This window comes from Ctenocephalides felis, unplaced genomic scaffold (genome assembly GCF_003426905.1).
Source record: "Ctenocephalides felis isolate EL2017-DRISC unplaced genomic scaffold, ASM342690v1 CF-g0.4_SCAFFOLD_01170, whole genome shotgun sequence".
NCBI classification, from domain to species: domain Eukaryota; kingdom Metazoa; phylum Arthropoda; class Insecta; order Siphonaptera; family Pulicidae; genus Ctenocephalides; species Ctenocephalides felis.
This window is the reverse complement of record NW_020537324.1, coordinates 14,717,567-14,741,883: the sequence shown is the minus strand read 5'-3', so window position 1 is coordinate 14,741,883 and position 24,317 is coordinate 14,717,567. Positions and strand designations below refer to the sequence as shown.

Here is a 24,317-nt window from a genome sequence, read left to right as displayed (position 1 = left end):
TTTTTTAACTATCATGATTCATTCAAGCAATGAGAAACTTATACGGTTTCTCTCTGAATAAATTGTTTAATTCAATTTTTAGAAAATTCATGAATACAGGATGCTAATTCACACATTTAAATTTCCATTATGTAAAAGTAATATGAAAATTACTGCATATGATTATTAAAACATATTATTCATGCTACAGATATTTTCTATTTTGAAATCATTCTTTCAAAAAACTTCACAAGTTGTATTTATACAGAATAATATTTTCTATACTTCGAATAATATCTTTTTATAATCTGAGCAAATATACATGATTATTATTCCACACACAACAAAGCAAATATAAGTTTATCATATCAAATTGTCTTTGAAATGTGCTGTACTGTTACTTTCAAAGAAGCTAAATAATACGTAAGCTAGTATAGTTAGTTACTTTTGCAAAACTTTTATTATTTTATTTAATAACTTCTTGAGAAAAAATAATGTCTGAAAACAATTAATAATATTGATAGGATTGATTTTTCTCGATATATAATGAATATTCTTTAGTTATAATTTGATACATAGATATTAAAAAAATAATGTATAAATATTACATTACAGTCAATGTACTTTAAAAATATATTAAATTCAGCTTTTATCATAACAATTTCTTGAACATACTGAGATTCATTTTACTGATTTATAATATAAACTATTTTAGTTTGAGATTCTAAGTAAATAAAATTTAATCAGGTAATTATATTGCATCTTATAATAACTATATTATATTATACATTTCAATTTATAATAGAAATATACATTTCATAGAATAGATTCAGTTAAAATAATTGTCTATTTTATCTAGACTACAGCTATTAAGATATTATTTTTATTTAAAAATAAGTAATTTTCTAGCTAAATATAAAATTCTGTATTTAGCCATCATAAAATTTGCTAAGACTGAATTATATTGAATTTATATGACTTTAAATTTTTTTTCAGAAAGCTGATTGAATTCATTTAACTCAACTAACTTAGTCTTTTGAAGCTTTTTGTTTCAATAATATTTTATTATTTATTCATTCGTATTAATTTCTGTTCAGTAAGCAAAATACATGCACACAGTTTTTTGTTCAACAATCTAACATAGATATTTCTTTACAATTGTATCTATATTGATTTTGAAGATTGTTGCCAAAATTTTTACTGAGGATTTTCAAACAATATAGTTTTTGCATACTCTTTATATCAATCAAATAATACTAAAGTAAATAACATAAGTTTGAAAAACAAATATCCTCTAACGTAAATTCAATAAAAAAAATACTAATATTCATTTAAAAATTGTATTCGTGTGCATGCAAATTTTCAAATTCCCTAATTACATTATTCGTCTATTAAATTAGCAGAAAAATGCTACCAAATTTACTAGATAAGTTGCGAGATTCTGATATATATTAACAACTTCTGCTTGTAAATACATAAAAATCTAGAATAAAGAATAATAATGTGATTATCTCTATATAAGAATAACGACAAATAAACTTATGTTTTAGAAATATCATTGGAAATTTATAATATTGCGACTTAATGCCAATTAAAGCCCAAGAAATAAATACCTTTATTGATCTTCTTCAGTTGTTTCATCTTGAGATGTTGAGCTACCGGGAAGGGCCACATCACTGCTGTTTGAATTCTGGCTTGAACCATTGACATCCAATACTAAAGGTGCCCGTGTTGATAACTCAGGAAGAGTATCAGGAGATGCTTCAAATTAAAAAATTCGAATTTCAAAAAAATATGCATTGCTTACATCCACAAAATGATAATGTTGTGATGTTGATCAAAATTTAATCACTCATTCATCAAATACACTCACCAAATGTGTAAAAATATAAATAATAAATATACACACCAAATATATAAAACTAGCAATGACATAATTTATTTTCCTACCAAAATTAGTAGCACAGCCTTTGGTACGGCATGTATTATATGCACCACAGTGTAAACATTTTAGACCAACTACATGAAATTTAACAGTCGATTCCTAAAATAGTAAATATATTAATATTTATATATATATATATATATATATATATATATTATGCATTCATGTATTATTACCTTGTGACAATCTTTACATAATATATCAGTTTTTTTACATTCTCATACTCTGGGGGCATAGGAGTCATCTGAACTTCATTATCCAAATAACTCCATAGCTGTTTCATATCTAGCATAGATGTTTGGCATGTTGGGCATGCATAATGACCTTAAAAGGATAGCTGATGTTATACATAAAAACTATATACAAACATTATGAACAAACATAAATTCTTACCAGAATGAAGCAGCTCTTCGAAACAAGTTCTGTGCAATAAATGTCCACAATCTGGTATATGGCATGGAATGCGAGAGGTGTGAATATCCTCCAGACATACAGGGCAATTAGATCTTGATACATTCTCTACACACTGAAAATAAATATACATTGTTGTGGCAAAAAAACAAATTTACAAAAGTTGCAACAATTTAGTTGACTATAAAATGTGGTACGCATATGCAAGAAGAACTATTGATATTGAATATTACCTTATGTCCTTCAACCTTGAGTTGCACTGGAAGACACATATTACAGACTTCGCAATGAAAAAAGCTATCTCGTCCCCCATTCGACATATTCCACAACCATCGCAATGATATTGGCTTTTATCCTCATCATCAAATAAGTTACAGATTAAACACGTGTACTAAAATTTATAAATAAAACACAAGTAAGTATATTAATGAGTTAACTGTAACTAATTAGTTAAATATTCTGCTCACTTTGTAGACATATACAAAACTGGTGTCCTTTATATTTTAATATATATATGAATCATAATTACAAATCTGTATGTATCAATAATAAAATGTTTTCTTACTAACCCGACCAAATCTGACTCCACATTTTCACATTCATTCAGCTTGAACTTTCTGTCGAGTATCACATTCTGTGCACATTAGTTCTGTGACTGTTTTTCTATGAAAATAATGAGCTTCATTCTCATCATGGCAGTATCTGCACATGTATAGTTTATTACAGCATGGAGTCTGAAGAAATTATTTTATTTAATTACTAGTAATAGTAATAACTATATATTAATAGTAAAAATTATTAATGCATTCATTTCATTATGAGTGATGGCAATATTTTTTTAGTATCAAAATGTACCTTGGTTTGTATAAAAATTTGTGTTACTTAAAAGATTAGAGACAAAAATAATAAGATTTCAATCGATTTAATTGAAATGGCTGGCTGGAAAAATGTCACTTAAGTTTATTGTTATATTATTCGATTTCAAGTCATATTTCACATAACGTTTCTAAATTTTCTGGTAAATGTCTTCAAAATTCAGTCTTATAAATTGTAAATCTTAAATTAGAAATTTTACTTATTGAAACCATGCTTATTATTATCAAGAAAAGATATTAATAAGACGAAAATTTGTGTTAATAAATACATTAAGATCAATACGTGATCATAATATTATAAAATTACTTCACTAAGGACGTTTCTGCTATATACATTTTTTATTTGTACAAATATTTTTCTTCAATATTTATACATGTTTGAGTAAAATAATTATTTCGGTATTTTAACACAATATTGATATTAATATAAAATGCATAAGAATCTTACATTTCTAAACACATGCAATCTATTGATATATGTTAAATATATATGTTAAAAACTAGTTTTCACTCACTACAAATTTAGCCCGTCGTTTATAATGTGCACATCCAACTTTTTTGGGTTCTTCTTGAATATCATTGTCCATCATGGAACACTTTAGTCTATTTATTGAATTTATTATTGAATTAATCACAACATTAATTGTTAACATTTACAAAACTAAATAAAATTTTATTAAAATATGACACATCAAGTCAGTCGACCCAGTTCCAGATCCAGCGGAACATATTTATATATTTTCAATTAATAGAACTGTTGTGAAACATATATGTCAAATAAAAAGGAGCACCAACATGGGGAAGTGAAATTAGGAAAAAAGCTGCGGTTACATGAAGTTTTAAGTCATAGATAAGTGAAACTCGCACTTTTATAAGTTGAATTTGCTGTTAACTAATATTTGTTTTGGTGTAAAAACTGCATTTTTTGATTAGACATTTGTTGTAGTTCGTATTTCTTACATTTTCTCTACAATTATCTTTTGTTTTTTACAATAATAGAGGTAAGAATAATGAACTTCAAAATTTTATATTTACAATCAGGATGGATCGGATGGATATTCAATCAGAAAAGAAAATGGTTTAGAAAATAAATTATTTTCATAGTTTTGGTGTAAATCGTACTACAGTTGATGCTTTTCTGCATATTCTGGTTGAAATTGTTATTGGTTAAAATGTATTTGAAGCTTATTTAGTCATGTATATATATATATATATATATATGTATATATATTATAATATTGTATGTCTGTCATTTGAATATAACGGCCAAGAGTGTCTATCCTGACGTGTATGTGCTCTATGGTGTGTCATATGTAGAGTGTCTGATCCCTTACGGAACAGAAGTATGTATCTGTGTGCGAGTCGGTGTCTGGCGGTAACTGGAGTGTTGAACAGTTCGGCGTTGTGTTAATTTGGTGAATTATTAAATGTGTTGTATGAAGTAAAAGGTGTTTTATTAATTAATTAATGCTAGAATAAAGCTAGCTTAAAGCTCAGAAGTGGGATAGGATCAAAACGTGGAGAATTTTATTAGAGAACATTATTGGTGTGGATTATTGAAATAGGCGATTTCAATAATCTTTTTTTTGGAGTGCCCGTGTTATTAATCAGGCGGATTATAATTACGGGGTGCGATAGAAAGCAAGGTGTGCTTCGCTATCGTACAAGTGCGGGTGTTATTTTGTAAGTTTTGTAAGTTTTGTGTGTTTGTGTGTTGTGCTAAAGTGAGGTTAGCACGTGGGTAACCAAAATAAGAACAGAGTGGAGAGAAAATATCAAAAGCAGGGCGTAATATTGACGTTGGCGAGTCGCGGAGCTGCGATGTGTGTAATTAAAAACTGGAGATTGCGGAAATAAAATAAGATTTGGTGAGATGGCTACTGGTGGTGATGCTGAGAGCTTGGTGCCCGAAGCCTTAAGAGTGCTATCGTTGACGGACTTGATTAATCTTATTAGGGCGACAACCAGTAATAAAAACGATAGCATCTCGAGCAGCGAGTGGTTGGCGACGATACCGATATTCGACGGGTCGTCTGAGCAATGCATCGAGGCGTGGTTTGAACGGGTTGAGACCGTCCGGGATGCATACGAGGTGCCTAAGAAAAAGATGGCGGTGCTGATAACATCGAAGCTGTCGGGGCGGGCGAGGCGATTATATGACAGCAAGGCAGAGTATGCGACATATTCATACGACGAGCTGAAGAGGGTGCTAACAGCGTTTTTCAAAAATGGAGAAGACAGGATGACTAGAATGAAGCGCTTTGAGTCTCGGAGGTGGCGAAAACAGGAACCGTTTAGCGCATACTTTCAGGAGAAGATGGCGCTAGGGAATAGGTTGGGTTTTATGGAGTCCGATCTACTGGCTTATATGATAGACGGCTTCGACAACCCGCCACTCCAGGCTCAAGCCAAGATGAGCCAATTTAAGGATTTAGCAACTCTGCTAGGTGTAATGAATGAGTTGACAGCGGAGGAACGCGGATGCAATATGATGCCGCCTACGAGGGTACAGCCAACAGTGTTTCCTAGAGTGGAAACACAAGGCACATATCCTACGGTGAGGTGTTTTAATTGTGGCGGAGTGGGACATATGGCGTCCAGGTGCATCAAACCGAAGAACGATGGAGTGGCGTGCTACGACTGTGGCTCAAAGGAGCATCAGCAGAGATTCTGCAAAAATGTCCGGAGTACGGCGCAGGTGGCGCCTGACAGCACTACATTTCGAGTTAACGAAATATTGGCGATTGATGGTGAGATTACCACAGACGGAGCAAATATAAATATATCAGATGAAAATGACTACGAAGTGGTAGCGACAGTAGAAGACCTGGAGAGTGAAAAACCGGAGGAACCAGAGACTGCATTCGAAATGCATGACTATGGAGTGATAGCGACAGCAGGAGATCTGGTAGAAAAGGAATATTTGGAGAGTGAAAAGCCGGAAGAAACAGAGACTGCATTCGAAATGCATGGCTATGGAGCGATAGCGACAGCAGAAGATTTGGAGACTGAAAAACAGGAAGAGCCAGAGACTGCATTTGAAATGCATGGCTATGGAGTGGTCGCGACAGTAGGAGATCTGGTCAGAGAGGAATATTTGGAGACTGAAAAACGGGTGGTGCGCGATCCTTACCCCAGTCCAAGAATAGATGATTGCTTGGACTCACCGAAGTCTAAGAGGTATTTTACGAAGCTAGTTCTGGAGAACGCTTTCTTTCATGTGGTGGTGGCTGAGACTAGTAGAAAATACACTAGCTTGGGGTGTGCACAGGGAGAATATGAATACAACCGTATGCCATTTGGGTATTGTAATAGCCCGAATGTACCTATGAGATATGTAAGTGACATTTTTCGTTGTTTTGTGATGAACTGTGAAGTTATAGTGTACATGAACGATTTACTAATGGCCACAGAAACAATTGAGGAGAATATTGAAGTGTTGCGTAGGGTGTTAGAGATGATTCGTAGAAATAAGCTAGAACTAAAATTAAATAAGTGTATAAAAATAATAGGCGTATAAGGACAATAAGTGATGGCGACAAAGTTGGTAGAGACAATAAGTGAATGAAATATGATTTATGTTGTAATGGTTTATGATTTATGTTGTAATGGTTTATGATTTATGTTGTAATGGTTTTATGATTTGTGTTGTAATATTAGATTTAGATTACTGTTGTATTAGATCTCATCAGTCGGGGACGCCTGTGAGGTCAGGATTGGCCGAACTATAATATTGTATGTCTGTCATTTGAATATAACGGCCAAGAGTGTCTATCCTGACGTGTATGTGCTCTATGGTGTGTCATATGTAGAGTGTCTGATCCCTTACGGAACAGAAGTATGTATCTGTGTGCGAGTCGGTGTCTGGCGGTAACTGGAGTGTTGAACAGTTCGGCGTTGTGTTAATTTGGTGAATTATTAAATGTGTTGTATGAAGTAAAAGGTGTTTTATTAATTAATTAATGCTAGAATAAAGCTAGCTTAAAATATATATATATATATATATATATATCTTATATATAAAAATGGAGCTCTCTTTCAAATGTCCGAATAAAACTCGAAAACGGCTGAATCGATTTGGCCAGTCTTAGTCTTGAAAAATTCGTGCCAATCCAGAGAATGTCCAAAAGGTGAGAAATTATTTCAAATCCGCGTAGAAACTTTACATTTATAATTTGAAAATTTTTGTAGAAGCGTAATTTAAATAGAACAATGGACGGTGGCAATTTTGTGAAATGTCAAACGCTTTTGACAGATGATGTTCAATTACGTTTAATAGGATGTTTTACGCGAATATTAACGACAATATAAGTCGAAAGACAAAAAAAAAAACTTGGATTGGATTTTACCATGTTTTCTATAGAAAGTATATAAAACTTCCAGTTTGATTGTATTGACAAAATATCGGTAATCTTTGAAAATCCATAATAAAAGCATTTTCTTCCGTTAGTAGTTTTTTAGTATTAGTTAAAAATGTAATTATTTTGTAAAATACCTTTGAATTAAAATAAGGTTTTAAACGTATTTGCCACCTGACCGTTCCAAGTTACCCCGCCTATAGGGTAAAAAGGTGCCGATAACGAATTTTTGAAAGACATAAAAAAATACATTTCTACAATGATGAAGTAGATGGCAATTTTACTGAACGTAGTCAGATAATTGTTTGTTAATTCATCGAATGTTACTTGAAACTTCGTAACTTAAAAATTTCAACAAAAAAAATTGAAAAAAAGATTAAAATAATTTTTTCCAAAAGCAATTATTTTGTTAAAACAAGCAGAAAGTTCTTTGAATCATTCAAATCGGACACTTAGTTCTCTGAATATCCTGAATATCCGAATATCCGAATATCCGAATATCCGCGTATCCGAATATCCGCATATCCGAATATCCGAATATCCGAATATCCGAATCTCGGAATATCCGAATATCCGAATATCCGAATCTCGGAATATCCGAATCTCGGAATATCCGAATCTCGGAATATCCGAATCTCGGAATATCCGAATCTCGGAATATCCGAATCTCGGAATATCCGAATCTCGGAATATCCGAATCTCGGAATATCCGAATCTCGGAATATCCGAATCTCGGAATATCCAAATCTCGGAATATCCGAATATCTGAATATCCGAATATCTGAATATCCGAATATCCGAATATCCGAATATCCGGACTTTCGGTTATCCGGACTTTCGATTATCCGGACTTTCGGTTATCCGGACTTTCGGTTATCCGGACTTTCGATTATCCGGACTTTCGGTTATCCGGACCTTCGGTTATCCGGACTTTCGGTTATCCGGACTTTCGGTTATCCGGACTTTCGGTCATCCGGACTTTCGGTCATCCGGACTTTCGGTTATCCGGACTTTCGGTCATCCGGACTTTCGGTCATCCGGACTTTCGGTCATCCGGACTTTCGGTTATCCGAACTTTCGGTTATCCGGACTTTCGGTTATCCGGACTTTCGGTTATCCGGACTTTCGGTTATCCGGACTTCGATTATCCGGACTTTCGGTTATCCGGACTTTCGGTTATCCGGACTTTCGGTTATCCGGACCTTCGTTTATCCGGACTTTCGGTTATCCGGACTTTCGGTTATCCGGACTTTCGGTTATCCGGACTTTCGGTTATCCGGACTTTCGGTCATCCGGACTTTCGGTCATCCGGACTTTCGATTATCCGGACTTTCGATTATCCGGACTTTCGGTTATACGGACTTTCGGTCATCCGGACTTTTGATTATCCGGAATTCGGATTATCCGGAATTATATTATATATCATAAATGTAAATTAAATCCAAAAAGATGATGTCACCAACACTTTTCCAACTTTTAGAAGTTTTTCCGGTCCGGAAAGTCCGGATAATCGAAAGTCCGGATAATAGAAAGTCCGGATAATCGAATGTCCGGATAATTGAATGTCCGGATAATCGAATGTCCGGATAATTGAATGTCCGGATAATCGAATGTCCGGATAATCGAATGTCCGGATAATCGAATGTCCGGATAATCGAATGTCCGGATAATCTAATGTCCGGATAATCGAATGTCCGGATAATCGAATGTCCGGATAATCGAATGTCCGGATAATCGAATGTCCGGATAATCGAATGTCCGGATAATCGAATGTCCGGATAATCGAATGTCCGGATAATCGAACGTCCGGATAATCGAACGTCCGGATAATCGAATGTCCGGATAATCGAATGTCCGGATAATCGAATGTCCGGATAATCGAACGTCCGGATAATCGAACGTCCGGATAATCGAATGTCCGGATAACGAATGTCCGGATAATCGAATGTCCGGATAATCGAATGTCCGGATAATCGAATGTCCGGATAATCGAATGTCCGGATAATCGAATGTCCGGATAATCGAATGTCCGGATAATCGAACGTCCGGATAATCGAACGTCCGGATAATCGAACGTCCGGATAATCGAACGTCCGGATAATCGAACGTCCGGATAATCGAATGTCCGGATAATCGAACGTCCGGATAATCGAATGTCCGGATAATCGAATGTCCGGATAATCGAATGTCCGGATAATCGAATGTCCGGATAATCGAATGTCCGGATAATCGAATGTCCGGATAATCGAATGTCCGGATAATCGAACGTCCGGATAATCGAACGTCCGGATAATCGAACGTCCGGATAATCGAATGTCCGGATAATCGAACGTCCGGATAATCGAATGTCCGGATAATCGAATGTCCGGATAATCGAATGTCCGGATAATCGAACGTCCGGATAATCGAACGTCCGGATAATCGAACGTCCGGATAATCGAATGTCCGGATAATCGAATGTCCGGATAATCGAATGTCCGGATAATCGAATGTCCGGATAATCAAATGTCCGGGTAATCGAAAGTCCGGATAATCGAATGTCCGGATAATCGAATGTCCGGATAATCGAATGTCCGGATAATCGAATGTCCGGATAATCGAACGTCCGGATAATCGAACGTCCGGATAATCGAACGTCCGGATAATCGAACGTCCGGATAATCGAACGTCCGGATAAACCAACGTCCGGATAATCGAACATCCGGATAATCGAACGTCCGGATAATCGAACGTCCGGATAAACAAATGTCCGGATAATCGAACGTCCGGATAATCAAATGTCCGGATAATCGAATGTCCGGATAATCGAATGTCCGGATAATCGAATGTCCGGATAATCGAATGTCCGGATAATCGAATGTCCGGATAATCGAATGTCCGGATAATCGAACGTCCGGATAATCGAACGTCCGGATAATCGAACGTCCGGATAATGGAATGTCCGGATAATCGAATGTCCGGATAATCGAACGTCCGGATAATCGAATGTCCGGATAATCGAACGTCCGGATAATCGAATGTCCGGATAATCGAATGTCCGGATATTCGAACGTCCGGATAATCGAACGTCCGGATAATCGAACGTCCGGATAATCGAACGTCCGGATAATCGAATGTCCGGATAATCGAATGTCCGGATAATCGAATGTCCGGATAATCGAAAGTCCGGATAATCGAATGTCCGGATAATCGAATGTCCGGATAATCGAATGTCCGGATAATCGAATGTCCGGATAATCGAATGTCCGGATAATCGAATGTCCGGATAATCAAATGTCCGGATAATCGAATGTCCGGATAATCGAATGTCCGGATAATCGAATGTCCGGATAATCGAATGTCCGGATAATCGAATGTCCGGATAATCGAATGTCCGGATAATCGAATGTCCGGATAATCGAATGTCCGGATAATCGAATGTCCGGATAATCGAACGTCCGGATAATCGAATGTCCGGATAATCGAATGTCCGGATAATCGAATGTCCGGATAATCGAATGTCCGGATAATCGAATGTCCGGATAATCGAATGTCCGGATAATCGAATGTCCGGATAATCGAATGTCCGGATAATCGAATGTCCGGATAATCGAATGTCCGGATAATCGAATGTCCGGATAATCGAATGTACGGATAATCGAATGTCCGGATAATCGAATGTCCGGATAATCGAATGTCCGGATAATCGAATGTCCGGATAATCGAATGTCCGGATAATCGAATGTCCGGATAATCGAATGTCCGGATAATCGAACGTCCGGATAATCGAATGTCCGGATAATCGAATGTCCGGATAATCGAATGTCCGGATAATCGAATGTCCGGATAATCGAATGTCCGGATAATCGAATGTCCGGATAATCGAATGTCCGGATAATCGAATGTCCGGATAATCGAATGTCCGGATAATCGAACGTCCGGATAATCGAATGTCCGGATAATCGAATGTCCGGATAATCGAATGTCCGGATAATCGAATGTCCGGATAATCGAATGTCCGGATAATCGAACGTCCGGATAATCGAATGTCCGGATAATCGAATGTCCGGATAATCGAACGTCCGGATAATCGAACGTCCGGATAATCGAATGTCCGGATAATCGAACGTCCGGATAATCGAACGTCCGGATAATCGAACGTCCGGATATCGAATGTCCGGATAATCGAACGTCCGGATAATCGAATGTCCGGATAATCGAATGTCCGGATAATCGAATGTCCGGATAATCGAACGTCCGGATAATCGAATGTCCGGATAATCGAATGTCCGGATAATCGAATGTCCGGATAATCGAATGTCCGGATAATCGAATGTCCGGATAATCGAATGTCCGGATAATCGAATGTCCGGATAATCGAATGTCCGGATAATCGAATGTCCGGATAATCGAATGTCCGGATAATCGAATGTCCGGATAATCGAATGTCCGGATAATCGAATGTCCGGATAATCGAATGTCCGGATAATCGAATGTCCGGATAATCGAATGTCCGGATAATCGAATGTCCGGATAATCGAATGTCCGGATAATCGAATGTCCGGATAATCGAATGTCCGGATAATCGAATGTCCGGATAATCGAATGTCCGGATAATCGAATGTCCGGATAATCGAATGTCCGGATAATCGAATGTCCGGATAATCGAACGTCCGGATAATCGAATGTCCGGATAATCGAATGTCCGGATAATCGAATGTCCGGATAATCGAATGTCCGGATAATCGAATGTCCGGATAATCGAATGTCCGGATAATCGAATGTCCGGATAATCGAATGTCCGGATAATCGAATGTCCGGATAATCGAATGTCCGGATAATCGAATGTCCGGATAATCGAATGTCCGGATAATCGAATGTCCGGATAATCGAATGTCCGGATAATCGAACGTCCGGATAATCGAATGTCCGGATAAACGAATGTCCGGATAATCGAATGTCCGGATAATCGAATGTCCGGATAATCGAATGTCCGGATAATCGAACGTCCGGATAATCGAATGTCCGGATAATCGAATGTCCGGATAATCGAACGTCCGGATAATCGAACGTCCGGATAATCGAATGTCCGGATAATCGAATGTCCGGATAATCGAATGTCCGGATAATCGAACGTCCGGATAATCGAATGTCCGGATAATCGAATGTCCGGATAATCGAATGTCCGGATAATCGAATGTCCGGATAATCGAATGTCCGGATAATCGAATGTCCGGATAATCGAACGTCCGGATAATCGAATGTCCGGATAATCGAATGTCCGGATAATCGAATGTCCGGATAATCGAATGTCCGGATAATCGAATGTCCGGATAATCGAATGTCCGGATAATCGAATGTCCGGATAATCGAATGTCCGGATAATCGAATGTCCGGATAATCGAATGTCCGGATAATCGAATGTCCGGATAATCGAATGTCCGGATAATCGAATGTCCGGATAATCGAATGTCCGGATAATCGAATGTCCGGATAATCGAATGTCCGGATAATCGAATGTCCGGATAATCGAATGTCCGGATAATCGAATGTCCGGATAATCGAATGTCCGGATAATCGAATGTCCGGATAATCGAATGTCCGGATAATCGAATGTCCGGATAATCGAATGTCCGGATAATCGAATGTCCGGATAATCGAATGTCCGGATAATCGAATGTCCGGATAATCGAATGTCCGGATAATCGAATGTCCGGATAATCGAATGTCCGGATAATCGAATGTCCGGATAATCGAATGTCCGGATAATCGAATGTCCGGATAATCGAATGTCCGGATAATCGAATGTCCGGATAATCGAATGTCCGGATAATCGAATGTCCGGATAATCGAATGTCCGGATAATCGAACGTCCGGATAATCGAACGTCCGGATAATCGAACGTCCGGATAATCGAATGTCCGGATAATCGAACGTCCGGATAATCGAACGTCCGGATAATCGAATGTCCGGATAATCGAATGTCCGGATAATCGAATGTCCGGATAATCGAATGTCCGGATAATCGAATGTCCGGATAATCGAATGTCCGGATAATCGAATGTCCGGATAATCGAACGTCCGGATAATCGAACGTCCGGATAATCGAACGTCCGGATAATGGAATGTCCGGATAATCGAATGTCCGGATAATCGAACGTCCGGATAATCGAATGTCCGGATAATCGAACGTCCGGATAATCGAATGTCCGGATAATCGAATGTCCGGATAATCGAACGTCCGGATAATCGAACGTCCGGATAATCGAACGTCCGGATAATCGAACGTCCGGATAATCGAATGTCCGGATAATCGAATGTCCGGATAATCGAATGTCCGGATAATCGAATGTCCGGATAATCGAATGTCCGGGTAATCGAAAGTCCGGATAATCGAATGTCCGGATAATCGAATGTCCGGATAATCGAATGTCCGGATAATCGAATGTCCGGATAATCGAATGTCCGGATAAACGAATGTCCGGATAATCGAATGTCCGGATAACGAATGTCCGGATAACGAATGTCCGGATAATCGAATGTCCGGATAATCGAATGTCCGGATAATCGAATGTCCGGATAATCGAATGTCCGGATAATCGAATGTCCGGATAATCGAACGTCCGGATAATCGAACGTCCGGATAATCGAACGTCCGGATAATCGAATGTCCGGATAATCGAATGTCCGGATAATCGAATGTCCGGATAATCGAATGTCCGGATAATCGAATGTCCGGATAAACGAATGTCCGGATAATCGAATGTCCGGATAATCGAATGTCCGGATAATCGAATGTCCGGATAATCGAATGTCCGGATAATCGAATGTCCGGATAATTGAATGTCCGGATAATCGAATGTCCGGATAATCGAATGTCCGGATAATCGAATGTCCGGATAATCGAATGTCCGGATAATCGAATGTCCGGATAATCGAACGTCCGGATAATCGAACGTCCGGATAATCGAACGTCCGGATAATCGAATGTCCGGATAATGGAATGTCCGGATAATCGAATGTCCGGATAATCGAATGTCCGGATAATCGAACGTCCGGATAATCGAACGTCCGGATAATCGAATGTCCGGATAATCGAATGTCCGGATAATCGAATGTCCGGATAATCGAACGTCCGGATAATCGAACGTCCGGATAATCGAATGTCCGGATAATCGAATGTCCGGATAATCGAATGTCCGGATAATTGAATGTCCGGATAATCGAATGTCCGGATGATCGAATGTCCGGATGATCGAATGTCCGGATAATCGAATGTCCGGATAATCGAATGTCCGGATAATCGAATGTCCGGATAATCGAATGTCCGGATAATCGAATGTCCGGATAATCGAACGTCCGGATAATCGAACATCCGGATAATCGAACGTCCGGATAATCGAAGGTCCGGATAATGGAATGTCCGGATAATCGAATGTCCGGATAATCGAACGTCCGGATAATCGAACGTCCGGATAATCGAATGTCCGGATAATCGAATGTCCGGATAATCGAATGTCCGGATAATCGAATGTCCGGATAATCGAATGGCCGGATAATCGAACGTCCGGATAATCGAACGTCCGGATAATCGAATGTCCGGATAAACGAATGTCCGGATAATCGAATGTCCGGATAACCGAATGTCCGGATAATTGAATGTCCGGATAATCGAACGTCCGGATAATCAAATGTCCGGATAATCGAATGTCCGGATAATCGAACGTCCGGATAAACAAATGTCCGGATAATCGAATGTCCGGATAATCGAACGTCCGGATAATCGAACGTCCGGATAATCGAACGTCCGGATAATCGAATGTCCGGATAATCGAATGTCCGGATAATCGAATGTCCGGATAATCGAATGTCCGGATAATCGAATGTCCGGGTAATCGAAAGTCCGGATAATCGAATGTCCGGATAATCGAATGTCCGGATAATCGAATGTCCGGATAATCGAATGTCCGGATAAACGAATGTCCGGATAATCGAATGTCCGGATAACCGAATGTCCGGATAATCGAATGTCCGGATAATCGAATGTCCGGATAATCGAATGTCCGGATAATCGAATGTCCGGATAATCGAACGTCCGGATAATCGAACGTCCGGATAATCGAACGTCCGGATAATCGAACGTCCGGATAAACGAATGTCCGGATAATCGAATGTCCGGATAATCGAATGTCCGGATAATCGAATGTCCGGATAATCGAATGTCCGGATAATCGAATGTCCGGATAATCGAATGTCCGGATAATCGAATGTCCGGATAATCGAATGTCCGGATAATCGAATGCCCGGATAATCGAATGTCCGGATAATCGAATGTCCGGATAATCGAATGTCCGGATAATCGAATGTCCGGATAATCGAATGTCCGGATATTCGAATGTCCGGATAATCGAATGTCCGGATAAACGAATGTCCGGATAATCGAATGTCCGGATAATCGAATGTCCGGATATTCGGATATTCATATATTTCGACATTCCTATACTCCGATACTCCGATATTCCGATAGAGCTAAATGTACAAAAAATGGCAGTTCTTGAGAGAACTAAGTGCCCGATTTGAATGATTCAAAGAACTTTCTGCTATTCAGATATTCGGATATTCGGGTATTCGGATATTCGGATATTCGGATATTCGGATATTCGGATATTCAGATATTCGGATATTCCGAGATTCGGATATTTCGAGATTCGGATATTCCGAGATTCGAATATTCCGAGATTCGGATATTCCGAGATTCGGATATTCCGAGATTCGGATATTCCGAGATTCGGATATTCGGATATTCGGAGATTCGGATATTCGGCTATTCGGATATTCGGATATTCGGATATTCGGATATTCGGATATTCGGATATTCGGATATCCGGAATATCTGAATATCCGGAATATCTGAATATCCGAATATCTCTAGAAATTGTTCAGAATATACATTACTTAGCAAAACAACGTTTGCCGGGTCAGCTAGTATATATATAAATATATATATATATATATATATATATATATATATAATATGGAATGGAATGAGGTATAACTTAATACTTAAAATGTATAGTATACGAGGTCTGTTCAAAAAGTACCCGGAATTTTCGTTTTTTCAAAAAAATATTTATTTATTCGTCTACATTAATGTGGTCCCCTTCAAAGTAGTCCCCCCCAGATATAATACACTTATGCCAGCGTTTTTTCCAATTTTCGAAGCACCCTTGATATTCACTTTTGATATGTCCTTGAGCACTCTCAGCGATTTTCTTCAATCGAGGAAAACCGCCGTCCTTTCATGGGTCTCTTCAACTTTGGGAATAGGAAAAAGTCACACGGAGCCATATCTGGTGAATTTTTGCACTTTGCAACACTTTATTTCATTTTTTACGCAAAATTTAATACAAATTCTTTGACTTTTCAATTCTTCCATTGTAAAAATCGCCGAGCTCAGAAAAACACGTCGAACCTTAGCGACTACCACAGACAAAGTAAACAGTGAATATAGCTGAAAATTTCATCATACTTTAGGGGCATGTATACCAACACAATAAAAAAAAAATTTTGACAATCAGACACTCCAGACCTGCGAAATTTAAAAATTCCGGGTACTTTTTGAACACACCTCGTATGCTACTCAGTGCTACTATAGTATCTAATGATGTACAAATCACTGTATACATTTGTAACCAGTGTATCCAATTCTCATTCAAACTGAGGCAGCTAGCAGACATCACATAATATATAAATCAGAATATACATTTATATCATAGATAAAAGAAAAGATTGATTTATATATCTCGTTTCCATCCAATCGGCCACTATTGTTTTGAATTCATATTTTAATATTTAAACTCATATTTAAACGTTTTACGTACAGGTCGGTGGCGACATCTAACACAGAACTATATGAACCCGATAGTCACTACGTAGTTCCCAACAAATTGGGAACGATTTTGCATAGAGGCGCTGCATGCAATCGCTTTAGAACCACAGGAATCTTAGTGGATTCCTATTGGATTTGGATATAATTATGGTCCCGGTTTTAAAGAAATATCAATATATACATTTATATATCGCTTTATACTATATATGTCCTTCTCTTATTGAGATTTAGAACTTAAAAGGCACGTATAGGAGTCCATGGATTTTTAAAATTGAAATTAAAATTTACAAATAGATTAAAATTCCAAACGTATCTGTTTGCAATTAATGCAGCCCCAGTAGATTGCACTTACTGTGGAATTGTAAGATGTCTCTTAATCAAATATTATTATATAATTTTAAAAATCAAAAAGTTGCGATTGAAAATGTATGTACAATTTTAATTGCCAGAACATGGCACTCTTATTATATTATTATCATCCATTTAAAACTCAATAATGCACTTGTATTGCATAGAACACCATTAGTTGTATAGAAATTTCTGTTGTAGACAGTTTCAAAAGGTTTACAAAACATTCTATAAATATCATTTACAAGCAATTAAATTGAATTGAGAAAAAAACAATATAAAGACTTTAAATATTCAGACTGTCATCTACTTCTTAAAGATACACAGGCAATTCGCTTTTTACATAATGTAATGAATTACAAATAAAAAATTATATATAATTCTTGAAATTTGGACAAATATTAAGAGTTATATATAATTCTTAATTTTTGTCCAAAATAAATATCATTTTTTAAAAAATATTTTTTTTCTTCATAAGCAAGAATCATAGTATTTCTTAATTATATATGATTTAAATTTATATATTTAAACTATACTGTTTACATTTCTCTTCCTAACAGAGGTCACTACTAATATTATATATAAATATATCCTTTAAAATAAAATGATTAAAAAAACGATGCTTATAAAATAACGTGCGTTACTTCCCACATCATCCAATTCTCTTTCTGGAATTATCAACTTATATATAAATTTGCTATTATCGAAAACAAATAAAGTGAGATATAAAATTTGTAAATAAACATTTTATGTACATAATACAGAAGCACGATATCGAAAAACTATATACACATCTATATTAGTGGTGCATCAAAAAGGAACACATAGTCCATGGAATAAAAGTTGGTAGAAAAAAAGGTACGGATATAAAAATATAAATATAATATATATATATATATATATATATATATATATATATTCTGTTAGTTGCTAAACTTATTTCAAATGTAGATTAATTTGTTAATTATTAACAGAGATTAATGCCGGCGTTAACTGTTTATGATGTGTTTTTTTATGTGCAAGTGCTCTTTAATCTTTTAATATATATTTATTAACTTCCCGTGGGGTAAGTTATTGTAATGGGCCGAAAATCGAAATTTAAAATTTTTACATTTCTCGACGTTTTGAAGGTTTCTGAACATTTTGGCATACCTCAGAAAAAATAGATGTATGTGTGTGTGTATGTATGTATGGATACAAATTTCCAGTCACGTTTTCGGGCGCACGGATTAACCGATTTGAATGGTTTAAAAAACATTCGATTCCTATTAATAGGGAGATGAGCTGATTAGTTTTTGGCAAAGGCAGGTCCAGCAGTTACGGAGATAAAGAGCAAAGAGTGCACAAAATAGAAATCGAGTTTTTGAGAGAACGGAACATCCGATTTGAATGATCTAAAAAACATTCAATTAGTAATGATTGGGAGAAGTGTTTATTAGTTTTTGGCAAAGGCAGGCCCAGCCATTTCGAAGATACGGTGCTAAAGTGTAAAAAATTGCAGTTTTTGAGAGAACTAAGCGTCCGATTTGAATGATTCAAAGAACTTGCTGCTTGTCTTAACAAAATAATTGATTTTGGAAAAAAAATTTTGTTTCAACTTTTTTTTTCAAAAAAAAAAAATGTTTTGTATATCGAAAATAATTCAGATTTTATTTTTAATTCTGACTATAGTTCTAATATACTTTAAACAAATAATTTGAGCTTTGCAATTCAGTTTATATAATTCTTATAAATATTAGACAATGTTACAATATTAATAATAATCTATTTGAAAACATTCAGTATTCCTCGAACATTTCGTTACGGTGTACGGGAAGTGTCAGCAATTTGACTTAAGGCACGATGCCATGCGCCCCACTAGTTTCTCAATATTTTAGTATATCTAATTTTCTTTACTTTATGAAAATCTAATAGTTTTTGCTGGAACTTAATGATAATAGTAAATTGCTGGAACTTAATTAAAAATCTTGGTACGGAATCCAAAAAAATTTACACAAAATGTGTACACACTATTAAAATCTCTGTAAACATTTTTGACCGCAAAATGACATTTTTTAACTTATTTTTATTGAGATTCCATAACCGCTGGACCTGCTTTCCCATAACTTAATCAGCTCTTCATCTTGTCAATACAAGTAAAATGTATTGAATGTAATGAATTATTAAAATCGGACGCTCCATTATCTTAAAAACTAAGTTACCGTTTCTGGCACTTTTTGCCCCGTATATTCCGAACGGCCATCCCCTGCCTTCGCCAAAAACTAATCAGCAAGTCTCCTCATCAATACGAATCGAACGTTTTTTGAATTATTCAAATCGGTCGATCGGTGTTCCCGAAATCGTCGACGAAAATTTGTATCCGCACACACACATACATTCATTTTTTCTAAGGTATGCCTAAATGTTCAGAAACCTCTGAAACGTAAAGATATATAAAAAAAATTCATATTCGATTTTTTTGCGATTACTATAACTTACCTTACGGGAAGTTAATAATGTAAGTGATGGTTTGATTTTTTCCAGAAAAGATGATTAGGTCTTTGTTACTAGTGATGGTATGTTGCTCCATTTGTGTAGCATACAGGGATTGGATAGAAGAACCTGGTCCTAGGGTGAAAGCCACCCAAGGTGAGGTTTGGCCAAAACCTCAGCAACAACGAAGCACAAATGAAGTGATGGTAGTTCGGCCATCGGTCTTTCTTTTCGTGGTAAGAAAAAAATTAGATAATTATAATTGTTACATCTGCATGTTAGGGGGCGCCTAGTAATCACGTGAGGTTTTTAGGGGGAGGGGGGGTCTGACAGAAAATGACGAAATATTACGTGGGAGAGAGAGGGGTATAGTAAGATATCACGTGTATTTATTTTTTACCTGATTTTTTTCAGAAAATTCGAACATTTTCAAAAAAAAAAGATCAAAAATTTTACAGATTTTTCACGTAATTAAATATACATATGATGTTTGGTGGGAGAGGGGGGGTAATTTTGAATATCACCATGTATCACCAAGGGGGAGGGGAGGTCCCAGAATCCTCAAAAACTCGTTCACGTGATTATTGCACGCTCCCTTATTTCTATACCATAACAAATCCTTTATCATATGATTTTGTGTTTCTTTATTTTATAATGTACGATTTTTACATAAATGTTTACATATCCATTCCCAAAATTCCGAGAAACTTGCCTTACAAGTTTTAATATAAAAAAAGAAAAATAAATAACTTGACACACGCAAAGCTCAGACATCTGATTGTTATGCACAAAGGCATATCAACGACCGTTAAATTAAGTTCAACGAATCGGGATTTAAGATCAGCATGAAAAGAATTGTTCAACAGGGAGGGATTTAGAAAGAAACTTGAAAAAATGTTTTTATAATATCGTAGACATCAAACAAAAATCAGCAAACTATAAGAAAAGAATTGACGAATACTCAAACTGCTTGGCACAGAGAGTTTTTTTTAGAAACGCGCCCAACCAGGCTCCAAAGAAAAATACCTAATGATCTCATAGATATCCATTTAAAAAAAAACGCTCATCACTTTATTAACTTCCCGTAGGTTATTGTAAATCGTCCAAAATCAAAATTGAAAATTTTTGCATTTCTCGACGTTCTGAAGGTTTCTAAACATTTTGGCATACCTCAGAAAAAATGGATGTGTGTGTGTGTGTATGTATGTATGGATACAAATTTCCAGTCACGTTTTCGGGCGCACGGATCAACCGATTCGAATGGTTCAACATTCGACTCCTATTGACAGAGAGATGTGTTGATTAGTTTTTGGCAAAGGCAGGTCCAGCAGTTACGGAGATGAAGAGCAAAGAGTGCAGAAAATAGAAATCGAGTTTTTGAGTGGACGATTTGAATAATCTAAAAATATTCAATTAGTGATGATTGGGAGAAGTGGCTATTAGTTTTTGACAAAGGCAGGCCCAGCCATTTCGAAGATACGGAGCTAAATGTGCAAAAAATGGCAGTTTTTGAGAGAACTAAGCGTTCGATTTAAATGATTCAAAGAACTTTCTGCTTGTCTCAACAAAATAATTGATTTTGAAAAAAAAATTTGTTTCAACTTTTATATTTCGGAAATAATTCAGATTTTATTTTTAATTCTGACTATAGTACTAATATACTTTGAACAAATAATTTCAACTTTGCAATTCAGTTTATATAATTCTTATAAATAATAGACAATGTTACAATATTAATAATAATCTATTTGAAAATATTCAGTATTCTTCGAACATTTCGTTATGGTACAAATCAAAATATAATATTTAAATAATTTATTGTTAGAAATACAAATGATTCCATGCATTTATGCAATTATTTGAAAACGCATATTTTATAATTATAAACATAGTTCTAATAAAAGCAACATGACTCTCATAACAATTTGAATGGAACTTGATTTTTCTAGAAATACCCCTTCAAATTCATTTCATATTTGAATTTTGAAACTTTTGAACTATCCCTAACTTTTCATAATTTATGCGATTAATATTAAATACGTTTTGTTTATTGATTATATCCATGTAATAAAATGCTTCTCTATTTCCAAAAATAAGTTTCACATTATAAACATTTTAATGGACATTTTTGGACAGTTTATCTATTTTCTAGAAGTAATCTTCTCTTCAATCTTCTATGATCGATTGAAAATTATTAAAAATTATATGTGTAAATAATTTTTTAGAAATGTGTGCATTAGGTTAAAAGTTCACTGGGATCCCCTCTAAATTGACATTAGGTTAAAGGTTACTACATTGATAAATCTCATCCATTATCAAACAAGATGCATCTTTTAAGTAACATAATATTTGTTCAATACATTGCTATCAATATTGATATTTCCAAGAATACTTTGCAGGAATAAATTTTAAATAAAGAATCATTTCATTCTTAAATGTAAATCATTTAGACAAACACCACTGTTAATGACGTTTAAAATAAGACTTTAATACATGTCAGTATGTTTTGTTGACTCCTTGACCTTAAATATTTATTTATGGATGATATTTTTACTAAGATTTTATTATATGAACATTGACACGGTTATTTATAGAATTAAAAAGCTATTCTCAAAACGAGTTTTAGCTAATATTTAATTAATTTATATGAAAAATAATTTGTATTGAACCTGACTTCAATTTTCATCTGCATGGTTTGAAAAGGAATTCAAATAACTGAATTTTTCCTATTTTTTCATATTGTATGGTATTTTGATTTTGTGCTTTATTGAATCAATGCAACTTTAAACTATAAAATCTGTAATTTAAGATAAATGTAAATCATCAAATCAAGAGCAAGGTTACGAGATACATTATTAGTATCCCACACTAATAATGTCTTCGTAACCTTGCTCTTGAATATGATGATGACTGAGTACTTTATCTATAAGATATACTTTAACTACCCAAAGAAGTATATATTTTTGCCAGAAAATCCGATAAGATCATTTTATGTTTTCTCTACTTTTCAAGTTTTTCTGAATGACACCAAAATTGGAAAAAGTCTGTGGGTATGAAGAATGAATGTATGTTAGCTAAAACTTGACCATTCGTCGACGTTTTCTGAAAAAGGATGTACCGATTTCAAATATTTAATAGCAGAAAAATGCAAAAATTATCGTCCACGTTTGCGCAAAAATACAAACCGATTTTGAAATTTTAAAAATCGTCCTAAAAGATATCAGTTGAGGGATCATGCTTTCTTTATAATAATTGGTCAGGCTGTTTCTTTGCAATTAATTATCGAAAAATTTGTCGCTTTTTATACAACTCTAACGTGAAGCAAAATACCACTTACACCTAGTTTAATAAATATTCTTCATTGCCCTCATCATTCTTTTTTTTATCGCAACTTTATTGTAAAATTGATACTACTAATTATTTCAAGGGCTAGGGTTGATTTTGGATCTATTTTATACCAAAATCAAAAGCATAGGACACAAAAAAAATTTGGTTTATGGTCATCGATAAAGATAAAATATATGATAATATAAGAAGTCCCATTTTCTTTAGAATGAAGGCACAGCATGTAAAGATCTAGATGAGATGTTAGTAAGATACAAAGGCATAATGCTTAGAACTTTACCAATGACTTCGCGCCATTGTAATGGAAACAGAAAATTATGTCCTGGTCGTAGAAGGAGTTCCAGGAGTTACCTGAATTCGTTAAGGATCAACCTGGAAGGTCCATGTGATTTGCCGTTGGATTCCAACATGAATGAAACATGTAAGTAAAATATATTGCACAAGTAATAAATGATGGCACAAAAATTGAAAATTTACTAATGTGAGAGACTCACCAAGCTGTTAAATTATGTTAGTTTGTAGTCAACATACCATTTTTAGATGTCGTCGATTTGCACTTTGAAAAAGTATTTATGAATTTATAATTTTAGATAGTTTGACAATTTTCTCCCGTACAAGGAGAATCAGTTTTGCATTCCCAAACATACTGGGGCATTATAAGAGGATTGGAAACGTTCTCACAATTACTTTATGCTGATCCAGTTGAGCACGTCGTA

General features: G+C 35.7%; 1 protein-coding gene and 1 pseudogene across 1 annotated transcript; one reads left to right on the top strand and one right to left on the bottom strand.

Annotated features, from left to right (window-relative positions):
• Nucleotides 1-1,589: 1,589 nt before the first annotated feature.
• On the bottom strand, nt 1,590-3,879 carry LOC113368060 (annotated as a pseudogene).
• Nucleotides 3,880-18,510: 14,631 nt separating this feature from the next.
• Nucleotides 18,511-24,030, top strand: LOC113366875. Its single transcript, XM_026608524.1, has 3 exons — nt 18,511-18,642; nt 20,308-20,492; nt 23,809-24,030. The coding sequence occupies exons 2-3, from the start codon at nt 20,313-20,315 to the stop codon at nt 24,028-24,030; spliced, it is 402 nt and encodes a 133-aa protein (XP_026464309.1). The 5' UTR covers nt 18,511-18,642; nt 20,308-20,312.
• The last annotated feature ends 287 nt before the right edge of the window (nt 24,031-24,317 follow it).

Coding starts and splice junctions, on each gene's coding strand:
- LOC113366875 (XM_026608524.1), top strand. CDS start 20,313: ATGATTAGGTCTTTGTTACTAGTGATGGTATGTTGCTCCATTTGTGTA. Junction 20,493..23,808: donor CATCGGTCTTTCTTTTCGTG/GTAAGAAAAAAA, acceptor CATTTTCTTTAG/AATGAAGGCACAGCATGTAA.